This window comes from Dendropsophus ebraccatus, chromosome 6, assembly GCF_027789765.1.
Source record: "Dendropsophus ebraccatus isolate aDenEbr1 chromosome 6, aDenEbr1.pat, whole genome shotgun sequence".
NCBI classification, from domain to species: domain Eukaryota; kingdom Metazoa; phylum Chordata; class Amphibia; order Anura; family Hylidae; genus Dendropsophus; species Dendropsophus ebraccatus.
In genome coordinates, this window is record NC_091459.1 from 7,830,596 (window position 1) to 7,855,840 (window position 25,245).

The 25,245-nt window shown below is 41.5% G+C and overlaps 1 protein-coding gene across 1 annotated transcript in view; it reads left to right on the plus strand.

Annotated features, from left to right (window-relative positions):
* LOC138794626 (solute carrier family 12 member 9-like) overlaps positions 1–25,245 on the plus strand; it is a 174,436-nt gene that overhangs the window by 127,498 nt on the left and 21,693 nt on the right. The window contains exon 10 of the mRNA XM_069973396.1: positions 22,516–22,708. Within this exon, the coding sequence (XP_069829497.1) occupies positions 22,516–22,708 (193 nt within the window). The remainder of the gene's footprint in view (positions 1–22,515; positions 22,709–25,245) is intronic.

Genomic DNA, 25,245 nt, shown 5'->3' on the forward strand with positions numbered 1-25,245 from the left:
ATGTTCCTCAGTAACATGCCACCTCTGCCGTCAGCTTCAATATTCATTTGTACAAACCCCAAAATACATGATTTAGGAGGATAAGGGAGATCGCGGAGGACGTGGGTGAAATGTCAGATCACAGAGAAGCTATGCTTTTAGAGGCAGCTGAAAAATGGATGAAACCTGTCCTATTAGATGAGATGAATGCCTGATGTGCTGGTTCTGGTGGATGTGATCTGTATTCCGGTGTAAGCAATACTCTGTATTCTGGGGTAAGCAATGCTCTGTTCATCATTTCCAGTAGTGATTTATCCCCTTTCGCTGGTTTCCAGAGGATCTTTACTCTGTTTAGTCATTGTGACACATCTGCTTGACTGCTGGTAACATCACCTACAGGATTTAGTTATTTTAGAAGGCAGCTCAATACCTTCAGTCATGAACGGGTTAATTCCGGGAGATGTAATAAAGCCGCTGCCATCATGTAAATATTCCTATTGATCCGAGAGCTACAGCCGCAACACAATCACATATCAATACCATAATATTATTAGGAATGAAAATCCATCAGGAGATTGGTCTTCTGAAACCTGTTATTTCAGTAAGTGAGGGCCTCCATTGTGAATATGCCTGAAATGGTAAAAGTGAATGCAACTCCTACTCTATACTGGAGCTTATCTTACTCTGCTTTAAAGGAGTTGTTTACCAGAAAAAAAATTCTTACAAACCAGCTGGTGCCAGAAAGTGACAGAGATTTGAAATTTGCTTCTATTAAAAAATCCCCAGTCTTTCAGTCCTTATCAGCTGCTGTATGTCCTGCAGGAAGTTGTATATTCTCCCCAGTCTGACACAGTGCTCTCTGCTGCCACCTCTGTCCATGTCAGGAACTGTCCAGAGCATTAGCAGATCCCAATTGAAAACCTCAGCTCAGCAGCGCGTATTCTGCCTCTTCATCTCCAATGTAAGTGCTAAAAGTAGCAGTCAATGGAACTTCTGGCAATGTCCGTAGGCTCCCATTCTAACCATAGGCTGCTTTCGTTAGCAGTAGTGCGCTGGCTACTTTGCTTGCATTAGCACTTACAGTGAAGAAGAGGCATAGTGTGCGCTGCTGAGCACGTCTGCCTCTTCATTCTAGAGATTGGCAGCGGGTCTAGCACCCGGACCCCGACCGATACTAACCTATGTCACTATGACATGTCAGAAGTTTGTTTAAATGATAAGTATGCTGTAACGTATTTATTTTTTATGGACAGACCAGTTAAAATTAGTTAAAATGCATCAAGATCCAAAGCTTGTGCAGTTACATGATTGGAACAGTACGATGCACATATAAAAGATACATAAAAATAAATTATCCACAAAAAAAGACTACCTAGTCTATCTAGCCTGATGTCCTATTACACGGGGTGGCTATGGCCCGTTCATTTTAGTACACAACCACTGAACTGCTAGATTGGCGCTTGTTTACTGGACCTATTAGACAGCCCAATAATCGGGCAGTAAGGGCTGCATGGACATTTAATGCATCACTATTACATGTAGGTCCAATCCTAAACCAATAATTAGCCGATGATCATTGTTTCTATCTCACATCACGATAATTGGCCGAATCTCTCCCTTTAATAGGGCCCTTAGTCTCTATATTATTTCCTTTCCTATTATCTTAGGATAGATACTGTATATTTTATCCCAGCCAGGTTTACATTCAGTTACTGTAGATTTACCTGTAGATTGTACTGTAGATTACCACACAGCTGCGCAGATGTGTCAGTACACTAGGGCAGACTTTAAGGGTATAAACCCACACACCGTATAAGCAGCAGATATGCAACAAATACGCAGCAGATTTGTTGGTACAGATTTGATGCTGTGTTCAGTTATTTAGATCTAATCTGCTGCGAGTTTGCTGCGAGTTTGCTGCGTATCGCAGCAGTAAATACGCTGCATATACGGTGTGTGGGTTTATACCCTTAAACTATTTAGGAGCTCCCAAAATCATAACTAATCCGAGGTCCAGTTTTCAGAACACCGTTCGTGTACGTATGGAATTCTACGGACGTGTGAATGAAATTCCTAAGCAGTTACTAAGCAACGCCAAGGACCCAGGGATGATGATAATAATAATAACATTTATTTATTTGTATAGCGCCAACAGATTCCGCAGCGCTTTTTTCTATGCATACAGTACAGAGGTACATAATACACAGTTAAATAATTAGAATAAATAAAAACAACATAAAAATACAAAGTGTAAACAATATCTGCTCGTTGGAGCTTATAGACTGCAACTTGGGTTGACACCAGGCATAAGTGCTTTATTTGTTCATGGCCCGGCCATTGTACATAGTTAGAAATACAGGATGAGCCAGTAACAGCGCCAATGTCTTATTGCAAGTAAACATATAGAGTGCAGGAACCGTCAGAAATAGAGCGAGGGAAACAACAGAAGGGGGAAACAAGTTTAGGGAACGTTAGAGAACTGGTGCAGCATGAGAGAAGTCTTGGAGGCGGGAATGAGAGGTTCTGATTATGGAAGATGTTAGGGTTAGATCATTAGCAGAGCAGGGGAAGGATGGTAGGTGGAGATGAGGGAGGAGATGTATGGAGGGCAGAGTTGTGGAGAGCTTTATGGGTGAGGGTGAGGAGCTTGAAGTGGATTCTGGATTTAATGGGTAACCAGTGCAGTGACTGGCACAGAAAGGAGACGTCGGTATAGTGGCTGGAGAGGAAGATGAGCCTGGCTGCTGCGTTAAGGATAGACTGGAGAGGGGAGAGCTTAGAGAGAGGAAGACCGATTAGTAAGGAGTTACAGTAGTCAAGACGAGAATGGATCAGGGCGACAGTCAGAGTCTGAGCCGTGTCAGTGGTGAGAAATAGGCGGATTCTGGAGATGTTTTTAATATGAAGATGACAGGAGCTGAAAGAGCTTGAATATAGGGAGTGAAGGATAGATCAGAGTTTAGCATAACCGCCAGACATCGAGCTTGATGCACAAGAGTGACGCTAGTACCACAGACTGAGAGGGAGATGTTGGGTTTAGGTTAGGGAACACTAATTATTTACACCAGGGATGGGGAACCTTCGGTCCTCCAGCTGTTGCAAAACTGCAATTCCCATCATGCCTGGAAACCCAAAGCTTAGTAGTTTTGCAGCAACTAGAGGACGGAAGGTTCCTCTTCCCTGCTTTACTGACATACAATGACTTTTCTCTCTAATTTACTTCTTTATAAAACACATTGTATATAAACCTGAGTAAACCTTTATCGTGTCTGTATATAGTGGATTATTTTTCCAGAACCTACAACCCCACAAACTATAAGTTACGACCAACTAAATAGCCAACTAATCCATAGACTGTGTATGCCGTGGCAAGTAACGGCATCTCTGGTTAAAAGCTATTTAGAAATATCACCTACAGCAAAATCAATGATTTGATAGATATTCACTTGATGCAATAAGCAGCCGGCCTTTCATAGGGTGGAGAACAATACTGGAACTTCTTTTGTTTTACTCCTGGGGATCAACAAAGCCATCTCATATATCGATTATGGAAATAATACTTAATGGGGACTTGGAAAGTAAACTCTACAGTCATCTCGGCTCTATTTTTCATGCAAAGTTTTTTTTTTCTTCCTTTTATTACGACACGGTTAACGGACTGAAAAAGTGTGCAAAATAAAGGAGCCGGAGGTGACGGGCACTGACTGGCAAACTTTGTGCCAGGCTCCCCCACCAGGCAGCGCATTGTGTCTGACTGAGCTTCATTCTCTTCTACCGCTGCGGCCCTTGACGTGTGAAATAAAAGGGATTTTAATTACCTTTCTGCAAAAACAACAATTAGAGAAAATAACAGCATTTCCTCACACCTCCCGCGTCATCCACTCCACCTACAAGCCCAGCTTCTGCTTAATGTGTCTGCAGCCTTTCAGAGCTAATCAGAGCTCCGACCAAATGCTAATATACCAATGCATTACTATGTGGGATTAAAAAAAAATAAATAAATAAATTAACTCCTTCATCACTGGCAGATTCCTCATGTCCCCTAGAGGTTTATCTCTGCAGCTAAAAAGCTTTCCACTGGCCATTTTGCAGTATCAGTCTGTGAGATCAGAAAGGACAATTCATATATATATATATATATATATATATATATATACATACTGTATATATATAGTCATTCTAAGGGCGGTATTACATGGGACGGACTTTTAAGTGATTAACGATAAATGATCTCAAACAATCTTAAATCGATCACCCTATTACACAAGGCAATGGTTGTTACTTATGAACGTTCTTGTGCTCATCCTTTCCTGGCTGATAGACCAGGGAACAACCGAACGACGTGTTATTACACGGAACGATTTGAGAACGGTCAACGATGGCAGGGTCCTTTCCCCCCCCCCTAATGTATCAGTCTGCCACTTGTCTTCATGTAACTTGATCTTGTATTATTCCTGTTTGTTACCCCTATTGCTTGCTTAGCGCTCTGGAATTAAGGGCGCTTTATAACTAAATAATAATAAAGTCAAGATTCTATCAAATGATCATCGATTTCTCGTTGGTCGTTTAGTCGTTGCCTGCTATAACACGAAACGATTATCATTTAAATCCGAAGGATCTAACAATTTTTCGATACGATATTCATCCCGCGTCATATGGCCCTAAGGCTATGTTCACACAATGTATAAACAATGGCCGTTATTCGACACTCAAAACAACAGCCATTGTTTTGAATATTAAACAATGGTCGTTGGTTTAAATAAAAATTGCATTGAAGTCTATGGATAATGACCGGGAATAATCGACACAATCGTTATTTCGAGGGCCGTAGTAAACAACGTCCGTCATTCAATACATTGCGTGAAACAACAGCCGTTGTTTGCGTCAACTTCTATGCAAATCATTGCAGTATGAAAAGAACCACCGTTGGTTTAATTGAAAACGACGGCTGTTCTTTTCATAAAAAGTACGTTGTGTGAACATAGCCCAAGTTACATTCTTGTATAATACTTCATTGTTCCTATAGACTGAACGCCAGCTCTTGTATTATTCGGACTTGAAGTGCTTGCCGGCATCAGATGATTGCTACCCGCTACAACGAGGAGGAAAAGTTGATAAAAGGGACTTACTGCTGAAATAATTCTCTTTTTGTCTGTGTTCCTCCCTGATCTCCCTTTTATCGTTCTTCCTCGTGAAGCAATCCAGCTGTTTTCTGTAGAAGAAAGACGGAAGGAAGAACGTCTATAAAACCTCCATGCTTTTAACATCATTATCCTTGACCCATTGTAAGCCCTCTGCCATAGATATTTTTCATCCTCACACCTTCAGAACCGGCCCAATGGCAACAGCACAACATAATTTAAAACATTGTGGCAATGGTAAAGACCAGCCCTTTATAGTCTATGGCAGGGGTAGGGAACCTTGGCTCTCCAGCTGTTGCAAAACTACAACTCCCATCATGCCTGGATAGGCAAAGCTTTAGCCTTGGTCTATGGGCTTTAAAAAAGTGAGCGAGTTCATCGTTAGTTCTGTTTTTCAGTAATTTTTATGATTTAAATGATATCCACCGAGCAGCTGGTTACTCGGTCAGCTGTTCTCTTCAATTTTAGCTCCATTACTGAATGTCACTTATACAGCTCATCGCTGTCTTAAGAAAGCAGACGTATACAGATGTTCACCTCTCTGCCGGCCCTCGTCCCCTCTCTCCACTATCTCTTTGTTGGAGGGTAAGGGTAAGCGAGAGATGAGAGAGCTGGCTTTTAAGTGGCTTGTATATTTTCCCAGCTGGATGCATTAATGATAGAGGGGGCTGCTGATTGGAATGGTAATTACCAGCTATGGACCTCGCCGGCTGCATGTTATGATTAGGACATATTAGTGAGGAAGGTACATTGCAAAAATGAGGGGGATGCTTTCACTTGGGGGGGAGCGGCGCATAGATGCGCTTTGTATTAGATTTTATTTGCACAGTCTTAGGGATTGCTATTATTAACTTGTTAGTTGCCAAATAAGTGCATCATGGGAAAAGATGTAAAACTACTTGCACAGTAGACTGTGAATTGAATCTAATATTCTGCCCCCTTCGACCCAGGGTCATCTCAGATCCATTTAATAAATTGGTCATATGAATATTTTTCTTTTTGAAGGTGAACTGAATATCTTCAAGGAAAGATTACAACTAAAAAGTAGAGATGATCAAACAACGCTGATGTTCAGGTTCGTACGAACCCGAACCATCGGCATTTGACTCCCGCTGCCTTCCCGTTCCGTGGGGAAGGTGGAGACAGCCCGAGTACCGCCTGGAAAACAGGGATACAGCCTAGATACAGCCTCAGCCCTGTTAGATCATCTCTACTAAAGAGTGCAGAGATTTGGTTATATCGGCTGCTGCAGAAGAGCGTTATCTGGCCCTACCTTACGCCGCTTCAACATGAAACGATTATCGGCAGTACTTGGCTGATTACCAGCCGCTCCAGCCAATAATCGTTTGGTGTAATAGCTGATGCTGAAAGACAACGATCAGCTGACATGCATGAGGTCGGCTGATCATTTTCTCTCAGCATGTTGCGCTGTGAAATCTGTTGGAGCTATACAAATATTATTATTAGAAGTTGAGTAGTTGGCTGTCGCTTCATTCACGAGGAGAGGCCGCGGCAGAGTGCCACTTTCTATGGGCCACCCGAAGATCTAGTCCGGGTAACTCCCCCCCCCTCCTTCTCCCCACACCCCACACCCAAACTGAGGTGAGGACAGGAGAGATGATGTTTCTGGAAGAAAGCAGCCATATTTTCTAAGCTTTCAATCAACCCTTAAATACTGAAATAGATTGCTTGGGCATGGGAGGTATACCAGCCTCTTTACACTATAAGAGAAATCCACTAAGCCTTCTCAGATAGTATTCTGGCATAGAGAAGTTACATTACATTGCATGTCACATTTGTGCAAAATGTCAACCTTTTTATCATTTTTGTCTTGCCCTTGCCACATGCAGAAAGCCATAGATTTACCAAAGTCTTGCCCTCGTTTAGCAAAGGACGCCCCGATTACATGCCACATTTCCAGTTTCTAGATATGCGCCTGTTCTCGAGCTATGTGGGTTTATAGTTTGGGCTCTATTACATGGGACGATTATTGTGCAAATGATTGTTATCGTTCGAATTTAAATGATAATTGTTTTGTGTAAATGCAGGCAATGATCAAAAGACCAACGAGAAATCGTTTATTGTTTGTTTTGTGCTGACACCAAAATCATTGTTTATCTTTTGCTGTAATTCCACCTTTGTTCACTGCTATTCCGCATTTTTTCATTGTAAGGCCTTATTCACATGTCCCGTAGAATTGTCTGTGGTTGCAGATCCACGACCATGGACAATTTTAGGGCCCATTAAATTCTGTCCCTCCCCACTCCTGTCAGCCCCCCACTCCACCCTCGGACAACACCAGCGCCTCCCGACCCCCAACCCAGCGCATCCAAACGGATGCAAACAACAGACGTCCAGTGTTGTTCATGGAGCGGACAAAATCATGCTCCTTGAAAAACACTGAACATGTGAATGAGGCCTAACTCCGCATTCGTTCACTAATCAGTCAGTGTAATTCCACATCGCTCCTTCATTTGCTGGAATCAGATGGAGTAATCAATCGTAATAACGATCGTAGTAACTCACGACTATCTTTCTGTGTAAGGGTTGTTTCACACTACTGAATCCACGTGGATAAGTTCCAGCGGATTCCGTCACTCGGACCCGCTCGCGGTGGCGCGCATCTCCACCTGTGCCATAGACACCATTCTGTGGCCAGGCCAATTTTGCCGTCACCCAAAGAACTGACATGTCAATTCTTTCAGCGGACGGCGGAATTCGCCTGCCGATAGAATTGAATCTATTGGACGGGCGGAGATGCGCACCCCCGCGAGCAGGTATGAGCAACGGAATCTGCCAGAACTTATCCGTGAGGATTCTGTAGTGTGAACCCACCCTAATATGGTGAACGATTTCATGTTAACGTTAAACAATTTTGTTTGGGATCGCTTATTGTTAATAAATTGCTTTGTCTAATAGGACCCTAACTAATACAGAGAGTCTTCTCTCCCTCCCTGTTTACTGTATGATGCACCCCTGCTCGGTGGACAACCCTGAATGCAGCCGGCAACAACTGTTAGCGCAATTATTAGACAACAAGAAGAAAAACAAGATGACTGTCAATCTTTCTTGGTCTGGGGCTCCATGCAAGATCTTGCCTTGTGGGGTAAGAAGGATTTAAAATAAAAGTCAGGCACCAGCCCAGAACCAATACAGTCTCAGATTACTCTTAGTAACACAGTAAACCATTATGGTTTCAAATCCTGCAGGGCACACAAGGTTCCCCTGTCCAGGCCTCTTTGGAGTTCACCAATGACCATCTGGATAATCCAGAGGAAGCATAGGAGAGGGTCATGTGGTCAGATAAGACCAATATAGAACCTTTTGGTATCAACTCCACTCGTCGTGTTTGGAGGAAGAGGAAGGATGAGTACAACCCCAAGAACACAGTCCCATCCGTGAAGCACAGGGGAGCATCATACTTTGAGGGTGATTTTCTACAAAGGGTACAGTGCGACTGCACCACATTGAAAAAAGGATGGATGGAGTCATGTATCGCAAGATTTGGGCCAACAAACTCCTCCCCTTAGTAAGATTATTAAAGATAGGCCATGGCTGGGTCATTCAGCATCGCAAACAAGATTGTTTACTGTTAACCTAAAATCATTCACAGTTATTATTACAGTGCTACCTTGGTTTAAGAGTAACTTGGTTTAAGAGCGTTTTGGTTTAAGAGCTCACAGTTTTTCAAAATTGTGACTTGGTGTAAGAGCATTGTTTTGGTGTAAGAGCTCCCTGGGTGGGAGGGGGAGTGGGGGAGGGGCATAGTCTGCATAGTGGGGTCTACAGCCCTGTACTCTGACCCAGGAAGTCTCCCTCACCTTCCAAATCATAGCAGATCCAGCTCAGACTGGGGCTTACATCAGGGGACAGGACTGTGGAGGTAACGTTCTTTTCATAATGCAATGATTTGTGCAAACAACGGCCCTTGCTTCACACAAGGTATTGAACAACAATCATTGTTTGTGTCATTTATTTGATGCCGTTGTCCATAGACTTTAATGCATTTTTTCATTTAACCCCTTAAAGACAGAGGCAATTTAGATGTTTGCGTTTTCGTTTTTTCCCTCTTGTGCTTAAAAGGCCATAGCAGTTGCATTTTTCCACCTAGAAACCCACATGAGCCCTTATTTTTTGCGGCACTTATTGTACTTTGCAATGACAGGCTGAATTTTTGCATAAAGTACACTGCGAAACCAGAAAAAAATTCCATGTGTGGTGAAATTGAAAAAAAACAAACGCATTTTGTTTATTTGGGGGGTTTGTGTTTTTACGCCATTCGCCCTGGGGTAAAACTGACATGTTATATATGTTCCTCAAGTCGTTACGATTACAACAATATATAACATATATAACTTTTATTGTATCTGATGACCTGTAAAAAATTCAAACCATTGTTAACAAATGTATGTTCCTTAAAATCTCTCCATTCCCATGCTTATAGCGCTTTTATCCTTTGGTCTATGGGGCTGTGTCAGGTGTCATTTTTTGCGCCATGATGTTTACTTTCTATCGGTACCTTGATTGCGCATATGCGACTTTTTGATCGCTTTCTATTACAATTTTTCTGGATTTGATGCGACCAAAAATGCGCAATTTTGCACTTTGGGATTTTTTTGCGCTTACGCCGTTTACCGTACGAGATCAGGAATGTGATTAATTAATAGTTCGGGCGATTACGCACGCGGCGATAGCAAACATGTTTATTTATTCATTTATTTATTTTTATTTATAACCTGGAAAAAGGGGGGTGATTCTGACTTTTATTATGGGAGGGGGCTTTTTATTGACAACAACACTTTTTTAATTTTTTTTACACATATACTAGAAGCCCCCCTGGGGTTACTGTTACTTTGACAGCTGCATCTGATTACTGTATTAGCGGGCACGGGTATTAGCTACACGTGGCACCCGGGATCGCGGCGGTTCAGAGCGGGGTCGCCGCGCGGCCCCGCTCTGAACACCCTTACCGGCAATAGGGCGTAAATATACGCCCTTTGTCGTTAAGGGGTTAAAACAACAGACGTTTATATATAGTGGGAACATGGCCGAACAGTAGAGGTCAGTGTGAACAGGCCCCAGCTGAACAGGCACCCCGGTGGACACTTTTCTACCAGTTGTCTTCTTGTCAGTTATCATTATGTGTGTAAAGGTTTGATGACATGATAACACCGGTGGGTTGTGTGCCGCAGCGTTATGTGACCACAACACACAGCCTATACTGTGATATGAATAGTAATGAGGAGCACCATCTCACTTGTATCGCCTGCCAGTATAAAACTATAGTAGTAATCACAGACTGCAATGGATGCACGATGATGTGGATAATGTTGTAAAACCTGACGACAATGACTTGACTGTAATTACTGTTCTTTATTATTATTATTATTGGCAGTAAATAGTTTTCAGTGTTTCTTCTTCTGTGCTTTTATATTGCTTGCGCTTTACATTCTAGATGGTACCCCTTTTTATATCCATCTGTATACTGTGTTGTCACCTAACCTAAAGTATACTCTTCTATTGCAAACAGACTGTTAGGTCTCTTACTAAGAGTATAGTAACTACTGTTTTAGTTAAACCTTTATTACCATATACTCCACAGATGAAATCTTGATTCTACCCAAGCCTTAGAGTCGTATACGGAAAACTCATACAGGGTTCAAAATCCAGCTGATTTAAAACTCAGATTTCTTATCTGAAAAGTTGTAATCTAAATTTTCTTTTACTGATTAGAGTCAGATACTAAAACTTGTTCTTTTATTGTAATCTGTTTCTATTTTCTGACTGTAATTTGTATGTATTTCACTATTTGTACATTGTTATGGGGGCAGCCATATTGCCTGGGATGTACTTAACAGCATTTAGTTACATGTTTACAGCAAGACTCATGGGCATAGACAACAATAGACAGACTTCGTCCCCTTACGATGAATGTAAAACATCATTTAGCTGCTATTGTCTCCTCTATCTACTGGTGTGACATGACGCTGCAAAGCTGTACAGATCACTTTACAGCAGCCTCTTCTTATCACCAGGGACACAACAGGAAGCCTCAGCTTAGTTTTAGCCCTGGTGGTGAGAATGAAAACTGCAAGATACCTGGATTATTTAATAATATAGATGGAAACATGGAAAATTTGAAAAAAAAATGTGTTTAACATAAAAACATTATTTATAAAAAAAAATAAGTCATTTTCTGAAGACACGGTCCCTTTAAGTGACACTTTTGATTCTTTAAGTAATAATAACTTGGATCCTTGATAGTTCTCTTTCTGGCAGGCATCTTCTGGCTGCGGTCAGGTTTCCACATCAGACACACTGAATGTCATGCTAGTGAAATAGTTAAATTGTTGTATTAGCCACTGTGTTTTCTCGGTGTAATTCCCACCTGTAAGAGACCTCTCCTCCACACTACTAACAATGGCACTTCCCTCCTCTGCAATTACCTTCCTAATAGACAGCCCCTGCTTGCCACCATGTCACAGTCTCCAGCTGAGGTGTCATACAGAAGAATAAGAGCTGTCTCTAAAAGAGCAAGAGGAAAACATAAAAGGGAGCATATTATTCCATATTCCACTGTTCTAAAGAGAACTATTAATAATAATCACAGTAATAAAAACAACAATAATAATTTGCATTTGCTAAGTGCTTTACTGTTAAATTGTATACAAAACCACCATGCTGTGTGGAAAGATCAGCGGGGGCTGCTTTATAGATTAAAGGAAAGCAGTAGCACAAAAATGGGGTTCTGACAAAAAAAAAGCTGTTTGTGTCAAAAAAAGTTTAAATGTGATCCAGTTAGATTTTAAAATGGGCATGAATTGCAGACATATTTAAAGAAACAAAAATATCGAAAATACTCCAATTTCTCCATAACCCCTTTACATGCCCCTTGCAGCTTGAATGTGTATACAGTGGTACCTTGGTTTAAGAGTGTTTTGGTTTAAGAGCTCACAGTTTTTCCAAATTGTAACTTGGTTTAAGATCATTGCTTTGGTTTAAGAGCTCCCTGTACTGGGGGGGAGGGGCACGGTCTGCATAGCGGGGTCTACAGCCCTGTACTCTTGACCCAGGAAATCTCCCTCACCTTCCAACTCATAGCTGGGGCTCACATCAGGGGACAGGACTGTGGAGGAAATCACTCCATAGCTGTAACCCCTCTCTCCCCGGACGGAGAGTACTGCATGTATGTGCCCACATCTGCCCTGCTCATTCCTTCCTGCTCCCTGCAGTCTCTCTCCGCCCTTGTTTTTCCCATCCTCTCCATTACTGTACAGTAACTTATAATATCACATATTCTGCTGTTTCTGAATGTTTGTTTCATCTGTTTTACATGTTATTGAGAATAATAAATCATTATATTTGGTGTGTGGAACCAATTGTCTGCATTTCTAGGATTTCTTATGGGAAAATTTGCTTTGGTATAAGAGTGGATTTGGATTACAAGCACGGTCCCGGAGCGAACTGTGCTCGTTTTCTAAGGCACCACTGTGTATATATTTATATATATATTTTACACGGAACGATAATCAGCCCTATCCGGCCGATTAGCGCTCTGTGTAATTAACACACCGATCAGCCGATGACAACGATCATTGGCTGATCGTTAATATAGGTTTGGACCAATGATTATCGGCCACCGACCGTGCATCGGTACGTGTAATAGCGGCGCGCAGCTGGCGGCTAACGATTTCTAAACTGTATACATTACCTATCCATGCTGCACGCTCCAGCTTCAGAACGGCCTGTCTAAGCTGACAGGCCACTCAGCCAATCACAGGCTGGGACCACCGCAGCCTTATAGCTGAGACAGGCCGATCTGAAGCTGGAGCGTGCTGGACCAGGGGAGAAGCATAGAGCAAGAGGAGCCCTGCAGCATGGATAGGTAATGTATACAGTTTAAGCAAGGGCTGAAAGGACATCGGTAACAATATCCATGTAGCCCTTGTTAAACGATTAATAACAGTTATTATCGGGCCCCCATCAGCTCGTGTAATAAGACCCTAAGGGTCCTATTAAGCGATTTTTAACAATTAACATTAAACGATTGCATACAAGATTGTTTATCGCTAACCTGAAATTGCACACCATATTACACAGAACAGTAGTCGTTAGTTGTGATTGTTACTCCATCTGATCCCGGCAAATGAAGGAATGATATGGAATTACAGTGAACAATTAGTGAACGGATGCAGAATTACAGCGAACGATTAATAATGATTTTGGTTTCAGCACCAAAACGATGAACGATTTCTTGTTGGTCGTTTGATTGTTGCCTGCATTTACACAAAATTATTATCGTTTAAATTTGAGCAATATAACTATAATTCGCACAATAATTGTCCGCGTAATAGGGCCCTAAGGCGGACTGTAGTAGAGTTCCAATATGACTGATCAGTGGTATGCAAAATATATCATTGACCTGTTTAAAGCCAATGTACCTTCAGGTACATCGCTTTAAGATCTTTACATCAATAGACTGGAGCTGGGGCGGGAATGCCGCTCCCGCTGTCTTTTTCTTTCAACTGCGGCCCTGCGGCATCGGTCTATTCCTTGTTACCGAAACCCCTCTGTGACGCAGCTCCGTTTATTCTAATAGATCCACGTCACAGAGGGGAGGGTGGAAGGTCACACTGTGGGCCGGCGGGCCCGCCTCCAGCGCTTTAGACCGGGCTAGTGACTGGTAACAGACTGGCGTTGGTGGTAACTGGGACGCAGTTGAAAAACAGAACTGCAGCATTGGCATCCCCGCGTTGGTCTATTGATGTAAAAATTTTAAAGTGATGTACCTGCTGGTACAATGTAATCATTGCTTATAAAAGTATAAAAAAGAATTATAAATTGTTAAAAAATCTTACTCCCTCAATAAAAGTTAAAATCACCCCTCTTTTCCCATTTTACAAATAAAAATATGTAAAATAAATAAATAAACATGTTTGGTATGGTAGTGTGCAAACTATTGGCTCCTCAAGGCCAGGCCTCCCCCTGCACCCCAGAGTGTCAGCACCATTGCACAACTCCATATCTATTTACTATATTGGAGCCACTGTGCTTCTGAATATAGAATCTGCTATTTATTATCCATCTTAATATCCTTCACAAATACTTACCTGGTGCCCGGCCCTTGATAAATCTATTTTAACAGTAGAGGAAACTCATTGGGAGGGTACAGTAGGGCCATTGCAGGCTCAAAACAAAGGGGTAGTTCAGGTCAAGGGTTGCCCTTATAAGAGTGCCCCACTAATCCATGTGTAAGCAGTTTGATACATGCAGGGAGTTTACGGTGTCGGGGACATATAGACCCACGATCACCATCTGCACTACAAGGCTTAGCAAGTTATTGGGTTGGAAAAACAGCTGCAATATCTGGGGAGACCTAACCCTTTTTGCAAACTGGGCTATTTGAGTGCATTGTACCCCTGATTATTTGGTCTGGTGTTGTTGTTATTCCAGAGTCGTGGACATTGTGTGTTGTGTTTGTCTTTGTGGGATATATACTTTTTCATTAGTCACTAGTAAAAGTTATGTTGTACGTCGCCATCTGTGACTAGTAACCATCATATATATGTCACTTTTCAGAAAGCAATAAATACTATGTAATAGGTTTCATTAAGCAAAAGAGTTTCCTTCTGTACTCAAAAAGCTGTTTTCCTATCTCCCCCCTCACTGCAGAAGAAGCAGGATTTCTGTGTCCATTATGGTCTATAAAGAGGGGGAGGGGCCGAGGGGGATGAGTGAGCAAGGAGAGGAGAAAAGGCAGCCCTGCACAGCAATGCATCCTGCAATCTTCTCTCACCAAGTTCCCAAATAAGCACTGACCTTTCTTTTTATGTGCCCAGACAGTCTCCAAACTAAACAGCTGCTTCTCTGCTCACTCATCCCCCTCGGAACCCCCCCCCCCCTCCATAGGTTAGAATGGACTCTGGAAACTTGTCTTCTCTTTACTCCTCTGTAATGATGACGGCTTTGCCTGATATTGAGCAGATAAGAAGGGAGGGGGGGAGGTAGGAAAACAGCTTTATCAGTACAGTTTCTTAAAATTGCCTGGACTATTGATTTCTGCAAAACATTTAAATGCCAGTGACACTTTAAGCATTCATAGATGTAAATATGGGCCTTTGGTGTACAGTAACGCTACAGAAGGTTTTTTTTTAATTTCTGTTAAATTCTCTGCTCAAAAAACACATTATGGCATGCTCCAGCCGATTTTCATGTCATGCCTTTATGACAGCAAATGGAGGGTGTGCAGCTTCGTACGCTGATGCATATGTGCACTTCTCTGCAGGTTTGTTGGCACATAATCTGTCCATGTTAATGACCAGTAAGACTACATTTACACATAGCAGTAATGATGCCACAGATTACCACATCATTGGACCACCACAAAATCATAAGTGTGCGCATGCAGTTCTCTGTTACATCATGACCTTTGTCTGTAAATGTACCCATAGGCTAGGTTCACACTATGTAAAAATGACAGCCGTCTTTCATAACAATATCCGTCATTGCGCACATAACGGACGTTACTTTTTAAATGAAGGACATTATTCGTACAATAACGGCCATTGTTATGAAAGACCAACGTCATTTTTAAATGGTGTGAACCTGGCCTTACTCTTGTTGCTGCACAGTGCCATGTCAGAATGAGAGGAGCATGTGTGAAGATGTAATTGTGACAAAACCCCATCCCCTCTGTGATGTAGCTCTATTAGAATCAATGGAGCTGCGTCACAGAGGGGAGGGGATATCGCCCCACTGGGGTGGGTGTCAGGCCTACCCCCCATTGCTCGGGGGTGGGCCGGTGCTCAGGAAAAGACCGGCACAGAGCACAAGAACTGCATCTAACATGTTGTTATCCATCAAAAGGCATTTTCCTTTTCCAATAAATAATTTTTCTTGACATTATAGCCTCAATAAATAAGTCAGGTTGGCAAAGACCTGTCCCTGCATGTATCCTCAGCAGGAAGAGATGGTAGTTAGCCAAATCCTATTGAAGTCTTGATTATGGGCAGGTGAGAACCACAGGAAACGAGTCTTGTAAAAGCTTTTGCAATCCATTACATATTGGTCAGACTTGGGTATCGGAGTGTCTAATGCACCCACTGACTGTAAAGTGCACCTAATCCTGACTCGTGAGCTATGATCTCTTAACCTATGCACTGCCAAGGTCACTTGAGGCTATGTACAGTATGTAAACTGAATCTATACTGATTGTCCTGTGTTAGGGTCAAGTTGCTGTATATGTAAAACTGCACACTATGTTTTTTTTCACCCTATCACATTTTTGTGTACGTTAAAAAACATTTTTCCATCTGTTTTCCATCTATTTTTTTGCAGAAACGGATGGAAAAAAAAATAGCACGTTCATAAAATGAAGCTGAAGATATCAAGGAATATTTAAAGGAAAAGTTAGACAAATTCCTAATGTACATTAATTATGGGAAATGCACATATACTGCTATTTCCCTCAATTTAGTAGATCAAGCAGGCTTCAATTCCTCAAAAAAAAAAACACGACGTCACGAATCAGGGGTAATTCATATGAAGTGTCCAATGGCGGGGGCAGCCGCACCACAAGTGACAGCAGCCCTATCCTATGTGTGGAGCTGCTTGCACTTGTGATGGGGGTAGTTTGGGGGTCTTTAGAGGGTGGGGGTGTTTACTGGGGGGAGGCAGCTGATGGAGGTTCAGCCACACCACAAGTGCCAGCAGCCCAGTCCTATGTGCCGTGGACAGGGCTGCTGGCACTTCTGATATAGTTATTCTTACAATGTAATTTCTTCATATACTTCGCCCCCTGCTGGACATATGAATTACACCTAATTCGTGATGTCACAGTTTTTTAGAGGAATTGAAGCTTGCTATATCTACTAAATTGAGGGAAGTAGCACTTTGTGTGCATTTACCATAATTAGTGTATATTAGGAATTTGTCTAACTTGCCTTGTGTAATAACATATTAAAAAATAAATTTTGCCTGCAGTTGTCCTTCAAAGCGAAACTGCCTGCTTTCTGTAGCATCAAGTTGCTGGTTATAAAGTATACGAATTTGCGGTTTGTATAGGTGTTATGTTTGGCCAAAAGTCACCAACACTTACCTAAAGAGTCCGTGGCAGAAGACAAGCCACCCAATCCTGTTTTACACAAAGGCAGATGGAAGAATTACTGAGTGATATGAAAGCAGACTTCACCTGACTTTTAGCTCTCAGTGATAGCCAAAATCCCGCCACCACTTCTGGGACCCAAGCCTGCTTGGATCCTGGCAGTTAACCCTATAGATGCTGCAGTAAGTGCAATAGACAAAGAAATCTTCCTCTCTTCACCATTGTGGCTCTGCGAAGCGATTGCAGAGTTCTGATGGTAGCTATGATAACAAGAGGCCTCACTGAGGCCTCCAATGTCATAGCTACGGAAGGAGAGTCTTATCTAAAACAGTAGGTATAATACACTGCAGTGTATTATACTTGTCATCAAACATTCAAATAGTTAAGTTCTGTAGGTGGGACAATAAAATAAACCCTAAAAAATAATAAAGTAAAATAAACACATATGAGGGACCTTTATTAAGACTGACTTACTTTTACAACAGTCTTAAATAAAGCCCCACCCCCATTTTTCTGTCTGGATTTACTAAGAATTGCAAGCCGACAGGAGCTGCACAGAGTTTTACACCTGCACCTAAAAATTGTCTGATTTTTTTATCTCCTCATTCCCAGTTACATATTCACACAGTCTTTTGAGACAGATATGAGAAACCTTTCTGCAAACATTTTAACAATACATCACATTGTTGTCTTATGTAATTTTTACGCTGTATTCCTGGAAAAAGTTGGTGGCACCTGCCACCAACCGAGCGCACAATCTACACCAACTTCAGAGCAGGTGTAGATTTCTGCCATGATTTAGGGGCCTATTCCACAGAGCGATAATCGGCCCAATTCGGCCGATTATCGCTCCGTGGAATAGAGAGAATGGTCAGCCGATGATCGTGTCATTGGCTGATCGTTCATTTAGGTTCAAACCTACAATCATTAGTCGCCACCCGCGCATCGCTACGTGGAATAACGGGCGCGGCGGGCGACCGACGATTCCACAAACATCATACATTACCTGTCAAACGCACGTCTTCTCCTCCTCCCGGTCCTGAGCGGTCTGTCAGTTCAGACAGGCCGCTCCAAAGCTGATGCTGCCGCGCGGGACCAGGGGGAGGAGAAGACCTGCACCTGGACAGGTAATGTATGAAACAAGGGCTGCAAGGACATTGGTAACGGTGTCCCTGCAGCCCTCGCTAACGATTGTCGGGCAATGGAATAGGCCCAGTAAACGAGCGCCGATCTAGCAGATCGGCACTCGTTTACATCATTTATCAGGCCCTGCTCGGCCCGTGGAATAGGACCCTTACACCTGCTAGCAGACGTGGGGGGTGACCAAGCCTTCTCCCTCCTTGCTGCACCCCCAGCCGCCCACAGGATAAGCAGGTGTCACAGCTGGCCTACTCCACAGAGAAGGTAAGAATCTGTGCCTTCTCCGCAGCATACTCCAGGAGCACAAGTTTCATAAATGCCCCCCTATATGTTGTTTCTGGGCATCACAAGTAATGCTGTAGTAGACACAATTCCATTGTATGCATGTGTCAATCATCCTGCTGCTCTTCCTGATGGAATCCCCTAGCCTCCTCACAAAGGGTTACATATTCTTAGTATAAAACAAACAGCAACCAGGATGCAGTTCAACACCAGTCCATTGGGAGCCCCATGGGCACTGAAAGTGGGCCAAAATGTGTCATAGTTTTTATCAATGAAAAAAGAATTTTAAATGGAGATGTCCACCTATTTTAGTGTGATGTCTCCATGCTTTGTAAGTGTAGAATCCATTCTAGGCATCCACAGTGCACATCAAGTTCCTGGTGGATTGGTTGATCATCTGTCTTCTGGTTGCCGTATGTTCTTCACTTTTGGTGCATTTTTTTGTGTTTTTATGTTTCCTTTTGCTTTGTTTTTTTTTTGGTTTTTTTTTATATATAATTTCTGAAATTTATAGAATTTTGATAAAACATAACAACAACACACACACACAATTGGGCGAAAACAGAGATAGAAATGACATTGAGACATAACAAATGCATCTACAGGGAATAAAGATTGTTTGATACATACTTGTGCATAGATAAAACTGTAAGATAAATTATTTCCAAAGGAGGCCAAGAGCCGGACAGAAAAGAGAATACAGAAAGGGAAGAAGTGAAAGAACCAAAGAGGGTAAAAAAACGTGAGGTGTAATCCATCACTGAGCTAGAAGAGCCTTGAATTTGGTTGAATATGCAACAGAAGAGCCAATAGAGCTTCGCTAAAGAGTCTTAAAACACAGGACTAGCTGGATATCCCTCCGGGAAGGACCCAGACGAGGGGCGGCTCCTGTAGGAAAACCACCATATTAAGTGGCCCTATAAGTCATTGTAATGACTAGGGAAAAAGCAAGGCCAGGTCTCAATCTACAGACAGCTGTTTCGGGGTGTTGCCCTTCATCAGTGTGGAGCAGGATTCTGGCTAGGTGGGAGTAATGCCTAATAAAGCCATAAGAGAAACAGATCGCTGATCTCAGGGAGACCAGCCAAACGATAACACTGCTGGCTGCTAGTGAAAGCGCTTAATGCAGTGAAATCCTAGGTGCATTGCCTCCTGGGAAACATTATTACAGCTCAGTTGAGTCCATGAACTGGTCTCAATAGTACCACGCCTGGAAGAAGGGGGCTGAGCGGTCATTTAGCTGAGCCATGACATCCTCTATTCGCTTAATATCTATTTTTTAAAACCCATCTTACTCATCGGCTTTTCTATGAAAACAAAACATATAGATAAAAAAATTCTTTAAAAAAAAAAACACATGAAATTTAGGATTTTTTTTTAAAAGCAAAAATATCAAATTCTGCAAAAAAAAAGCTTTGTGTAAAAAGGGCCTTACAAAAGTTTTCGAGCATAAAAGTTTCTGTCTGAGAAAGCAAAGAGTAGAAGAAATATGCAAAAGGGTCAAATTATATCTGAATTAAAAAGAGAAAAGAAAAAAAAAACAGATGTAAAGATGAGTCTTAATTATATAATCATGGGATTATTGCTAGCGCTGCTGGTGCTAAAATATGCAAATCAAGGTTTTATTATCAGGCTCCATGTGAAGTGCAGCATTATTACTTATTGCAAGAGAAGCACATGCTGCGGTCGCCTCCACACTTAGACCAATGATGTTCTTGTGAACAAAAAAAATGTCTCTAATTTTTATTTTTTCTTAGTGCCAGAATGTATGTAATGTTACATACATTTAGTATGTATTTATAGGGAATACATCTTAGAGCCTCTTCTCTGCCATTTATGATCAGGTGTTTACATTACATTGCGGGGATACTCTATCGGTATACACAACCATAGACTTTAATTCCTTAAAGGGGTACTCTAGTGAGTTATTATTATTATTATTATTATTTTACGTTATTTTTTCAAATCAACAGATATATATGTAATTTTTTTTTTTTTTTTATAAAGAAAGCAGCATCTGTATAATCCAATGTCAATATGTTGGGCGCATGTACATATATATATATATATCAGACACATTCTTTAATTACTAAGTACTAAGATGAGGCAATTTACAGTACAAACACAGCAAATCACATAGCTCTGCAATCTGGTTAGGCTGGGTTCACACTACATTTTTGCAATCCGTTTTTTTCTTCGGTTTTTTTGCAAAACGGGTCAATTTTTTTTAACGAACACAAAAACGTAGGGGTGGGGGCCGGCCAGTAAGCAGCACAGCCCTCACCCTTAATGACAAGCTGCAGCGACCACGACGTTTAAGTGTAAGTGACAGAGGCAGTCCCTTGTTACTTACTGATCGGGACCCCCACATTGTTACTGCGGGGGTCCCGATTGTTTTAACAGATCACCGGAGGTCTCTTACCTTCCTCCATGCGGTCCGAACAGTGCTCTGTTAATTAAGTCTGCCACAGCCAGACTTAATCAGCAAAGCACCTATCATACATCAATACTATGCTTATGGCATGGCATTGATCAGTGTGTATTAAGTAATTATTGTATGTAAAATCCCCCAAGGGGACTTAACATGTGTTAAGAAAAAAGTAAAAATGTCTATATAAATGCCCCAAAGCCCCTCCCCCAATAAAAGTTTAAATCACCCCCTTTCCCATTATAAATATAAATAAAACATGTAAAAATAAATAAACATATAATATACCGTAGCGTGTGTAATTGTCCAATTTATTAAAATAAAATAAAAGTGTCATCACTAACGGCATAGATGAAAAGAGTGAAAAAAGTGTCAGGATTACAGATTTTTTTGTTACATTATATATAAAATATTTATAAATAGTGATCAAATGTCCGATCTTCACAAATATGGTATTAATAAAAACTAGAGATCATGGTGGAAAAAATGACACCTCATACAGCCCCATAGGTGAAGAAATAAAACCGTTATAAGCGTCACAATAGGCCTGTTTTATTAATATTTAATTCCCAAAAAATAGGATTCCATTTAAAAAAAAATTATAACATTAGAGAATCTGTGTAAACCTGCATATGGTTGTGTTCGGGCTGACCTATAAAATAATGGTATCATGTTACCATATAGTGCATTACATAGACACAGGAACCCCCCAAACGTTACCATATTGCATTCTTTTTTACGATTTCACCTATTTATATCTTCATAAATAATATATTTGGGATTCCATCATACATGTTATGGTAAAATGAAAGACGCCATTACACAGTACAACTATTCCTGTAAAAACAAGCCCCCACATGTCCCTGTAGATAGAAAACTGAAAGTGCTAGAGCTCTTAGAAGTGGAGGAGGAAAAAAACGACAACACAAAAATGAATATTTGCACAGTCCACTGGGTCATTTTGGGCTTGGTTGGTCCTCAAATGGTTAAAAAAAAAAATGGATCCTTTTTTTTTTTTTTTTTTTTTTTTTTTTTTAAATAATGGAATTCAATAAAAAAAAAATGGATCGAAACAGATGCACTCACGTGTCCATTTTTCTATCCGTTTTTTAATCCATTTTTTGCAAAAAACGGATTGCAAAAACGTAGGTATCAACCTTCTGCTTTTGAAGTCCATGACGCTCCATGCTGTTCCACCCTGGGTGCCTGGAAAAGCTGGATCCTTTCCTGGAAAACTTCACCCAGGACTGGATTCAGATTTTCCAACCACCCAGGACAGAGCAGCATGGACTTCATGGGCAGCAGGCTGATGAGCAGATTGCCAAGCTTACTAATCGATTTGCTCCTTTTGTACTATAAATTTGCTCATTACTAAGTTCTAATATCTCTTATCTATTTGTAGCCTTCACTTATCCTTTTGGATTTTCTCTCCATGTACATAGGCCAACATTTCGCTACTTCACTTGGTACACCTGTATCCTGGGCATTCTGGGTTGTGTGACCATGATGTTCCTTATAAATGCCATCTATGCATCCGCCAGCATTGTGTTCATGTTGATCCTACTCCTGTGTCTACACTACCTGTCACCCAGTCATAGTTGGGGATTCATATCTCAGGCACTCATCTTTCATCAGGTAAGAAAAATCAATTATTAAAGAGATTGGGGAAATCCTAAAGGGGTAGTTCACCCCCCAAAAATTCTTTCAAATCAACTGGTGCCAGAGATTTGTAATTTACTTCTATTAAAAAAATCTCTAGACGTCCAGTACTTATCAGCGGCTGTATGTCCTGTAAGTGCTGTATTCTTTCCAGTCTGACACAGTGCTCTCTGCTGCCACCTCTGTCCATGTCAGGAACTGTCCAGAGCAGGAGAAAATCCCCATAGAAAACCTCTCCTGCTCTCCAGAATACACTATTTCCTGCAGGACATACAGCAGTTGATAAGAACTGGAACACTTGAGATTTTTTAATAGAGGTAAATTACAAATTCCTGGCACTTCTTGGCACCAGTTAAATTTTTTTTTTTTTTTTTTTCATGTACAACCCCTCGAAACTCTCCCCACTGCCTCCTTATATCATAAAACAACTAACCAGCCATACTTATCCCCTCTTGCTCCCCCCACTGCACAGTCTTCCAGGCCCAGCTGGGCTCCCAGTCTGTTATCTTCTGCTGATCAGCCAATTATGGAGCTGAGGAGCTATCGGGAGAACCTGTCATGGGGGCAGCAGGATAGGATCATCGTCGGGACCAGAAGAGCCAAAGAATAGGTCCCATGCCATCTGCAATTCCAGATAGTACTGTATATTGGATTGTATAGCATACTGCATAGTATATAAAATATTGTAGTCAGGTGCAAGCAGTTTCTCTACACATTATCCTGTTAAGGGTCCATTTACACAGAAAGATTATCTGCCAAAGATTTGAAGCCAAAGCCAGGAATGGATTTGAAAAGAGGAGAAATCTCAGTCTTTCCTTTATGACCTGATCTCTGTTTATAGTCTGTTCCTGGCTTTGGCTTCAAATCTTTGGCAGATAATCTGTCAGATAATCTTTCTGTGTACATGGCCCCTTAGTGTCAGGCTTGGTTAGGCAAAGCCCAAATTTCCAGTTAATAGAGCAATGGAGAATGACCAAAAAAATATATTACATACATTTTATTTCATATAGAAAATAGTGTAAGCTCCCTTCTTTGAGGTAGGTTCTCTCTCCCTTTTTATAGTATTACTTTATATTGTTGCTGAAGGAAGTAAGTCCACTAGTCCACTAATACAGAATGAATGACATATGTCTAGTATATGTATAATGTGGTAAATGTTAAAACTAATTCACTGTGATACAAAACCGTCCTTATACCAAAAGATAAATTAAGATGGGTTAGTGGTTTTTTTTTCACACTGAGTAAATGTTTCGCTGCGGAATCCCGCCTGTCTCAGTGTGCCATAACCTGTCTATGAGAGGGCTCGCAGGCCTCCGCTCCTGCTGCTCTCCAGGCAAAGAATTGACGTGTCGATTCTTTGCGCGGAGAGCAGCAGGAGCGGAGGCCCGCAAGCCAAGGTTATGGCACTGTTTTTTTATCCTTTTTTTTTTTTTTTGCATTAAATGGATGGAATCAAACAGATTGCAAAAACGCAGTGTGAACTCAGCCTAACTTTTCTTTTTTATGACCATTTTTGGCTCTCTCATACATGGTTACCATTCTGTAAGGCTACATTCACACATCTGTAGTGCAGCCCGTGACCGCAGGCCTGCACTACGAATGTGCATCAGTAGTGCTCCATTCTTCACGGGGTACTACTACGTAGCCGCTTTATTAGCGTAGCGATTCGTGCCGCAAAATGTGGTCGCATTACAACATGTCCTTTATTTTTCCTGCACGGAGCGCGGCCCCTGTAGTTACAGTATAACAGGATATTGTGGAGTTGAGAAAGGTACAGTATTTTAAAGAGAAGATGAAATGTTACTGAATAGGAATACGTTATTCATGTCAGAAATTAAAAATCATTGGAGAAAAAAAAAATCAATGCCGACTAATGAAATAAAGCAGGAGGATGGCAGGGAGCCCCCGCCACCCCCTTATTATTGATAGGAGAGAGTATATCTCCATATACACACACGCTAGACCAGCCTCCATACAAGCTCTGCATTCAGTAATAGAGTTTGCTATGAGATATAGCCACTAGCGGTATATGCAATGTCTGCAGGATCCCACCGGGAATAATCTCCTATCTTCCTGCGCTGATGATAGTGGGGTCTCATTGTGCAGACACAAAGCCCACCACCTGTTCAATCTCTGCAGTGAAATCGGCCACATTACACTCTAATGTAATATTATTACCCGCCTCACTTATCTTTTCAGAGCTGGCTTTCTGTTTAATACAAAGCGCTTGACACTTTGCTGTTTTTACATACCCTGTTAGCTGTCCATTTACTGCAAATTTCATCCTTTTCTATGCAGCCTCTTAACTCTTCCTCCTCCGCACAACATTTAACAGAGATGATGTGATGTAAAAGCATCTTATTGCCGTATATTACTCATCACGAAGCTCGGACGGATGCTTTTGTCAAGAATAGGATGTGTGAAATAGTAGTCCTGGCAAACAGTAAGGGAACATTTAAAGGGGTAGTTATATAAAAAATGTTTTCTTTCAAATCAAGTTTCAAAGTGCCAGA